Consider the following 1,603-nt stretch of genomic DNA (forward strand, 5'->3'; position numbering starts at 1 on the left):
GCTTGATGGTAGAGTCAGAGAACTCCGATGAGAACAACTTCACATATCGAGCTCTACACGACTTCAACTGGACTAGCAGGCCAGCTCCGTCTGAGAACAACAAAGCTGCAGCAGAGAGACATGCTCGGAAGCTCTTCGCCAGTCTCACGAAGAAGAAGACTCAAGAGGCCTACACCGATGTGATCCATCAATACCACAAGCTGGGCCATATCGAGAAGATTCCGCCAGCAGAGGTAAGCTTCTTCCACTATACCCCTCACTTTCCAGTCGAGAAGCCTGGAAGCAACAGATCTACTCGCATTCGACCGGTGTATGATTGGAGGAGATGCAACCCGTTGCAGAGGCTACCACCCCCACAAGATACCACTACGTGGCCCAGTCTATCAACGACTCGTCTCTACCCATGGGTAGCATGGAGCGACTTGAAGAACGCCTACCTCTTCGACAGAACTCCAAAGGCTACAAGGAGAGCTCATGGTTTCATGATCTATGAGATGGACGAGGACGGGTCGGCTACGCTACAGCATTACCACTTTAGGGGTCTCCCCATGGGTTCGAGCTCATCTGCTTCGGCGTTGCAGACAACAACGGGTATCCTAATAGAACTTGCTAACGAAAGGTCGGCTAACGAGCTCTTGAACGGTGCCGACACTGCAGATACACCTATATGGAAGGTTCTGGTCGACAACGTGGTCAACGAAGAAGAGCTTCAAGGTCTACCGGTGGAGAAGTTGTACGGTCCGAGTCCCACTGCCAAGGCCCTAGCTGAGGTCCTGAAGAGGCTTGATGAACGTGCTCGTACTACAACTACACCAGAAGATGACGAGTGCCAAGTCAAGGAAGCCTACAGCGCAGTGAATATGCGTTGGGATACGTTATGGAAGAGCGGCTGCAATCGAGTGAAGTTCGTCGATGATGTGACCACCGGTGCCCAGTCGAAGGCTATCCTATCATCTCTACGAGAAGACGAGAAGACCTGCGCTGCTAGAATCGGCCACACCTTCAACGAGGTTAAGGAGAAAAGAAGTGATGATGATACGAGTGCTGAAGGCTTTGGACTGATATGGACGAGTGCACTGGATGGAGATCAACTAAAGCCCAAGAAGGTGAACGTCCCCGTGCTGTCAGAGGAGGCGACTGATCCCATACGGCTGACGGTTCGTAATGTCCTGTCTCTACTTCATCAAGCTTACGATGTTATTGGTATTCTCACATGGTGTCTACTGCCAATCAAGCTGATACTACGAGAGTGCTACACCAAACGACTCCAGTATGATGATCCAGTTACAGCTCAACAGTCGAAGGAGACGATCAAGGCCATCCAGCAGTTCAACAGGTTAATTGATAGCACTCCCATCAGTAGATTCATCGACCTCTCTCACACAGTAGTGCTGTATGCGGATGCTAGTTCGTTTGGCTTAGGATATGTGATATGCAATGCTAGTTCACGCGGAATTTTCACCGCCAGCAGTAAGCTAGTTCCTTTGCCTGCGATGCCATACTCCATAGTTCGTAAGGAAACACTAGCCCTAGAATATGCGTTGACTGCTCTTATCACTCGCGCTAAAGATTTTCCTTATTCGACGAATCGCGTATTCTATGT

The 1,603-nt window shown here is 50.0% G+C and overlaps 1 protein-coding gene across 1 annotated transcript in view; it reads left to right on the top strand.

Annotated features, from left to right (window-relative positions):
• The window catches only part of Pmar_PMAR027384 (hypothetical protein), a gene marked incomplete at both ends in the record, with an annotated part of 2,946 nt that overhangs the window by 486 nt on the left and 857 nt on the right, over nt 1–1,603 (top strand). Inside the window, 2 exons of the mRNA XM_002780725.1 lie at nt 13–233; nt 342–1,336. Coding sequence (XP_002780771.1) covers nt 13–233; nt 342–1,336 — 1,216 coding nt within the window. The remainder of the gene's footprint in view (nt 1–12; nt 234–341; nt 1,337–1,603) is intronic.

The sequence above is a fragment of the Perkinsus marinus genome (genome assembly GCF_000006405.1).
Source record: "Perkinsus marinus ATCC 50983 genomic scaffold scf_1104296944144, whole genome shotgun sequence".
In the NCBI taxonomy this organism is placed as follows: Eukaryota; Perkinsozoa; order Perkinsida; family Perkinsidae; genus Perkinsus; species Perkinsus marinus.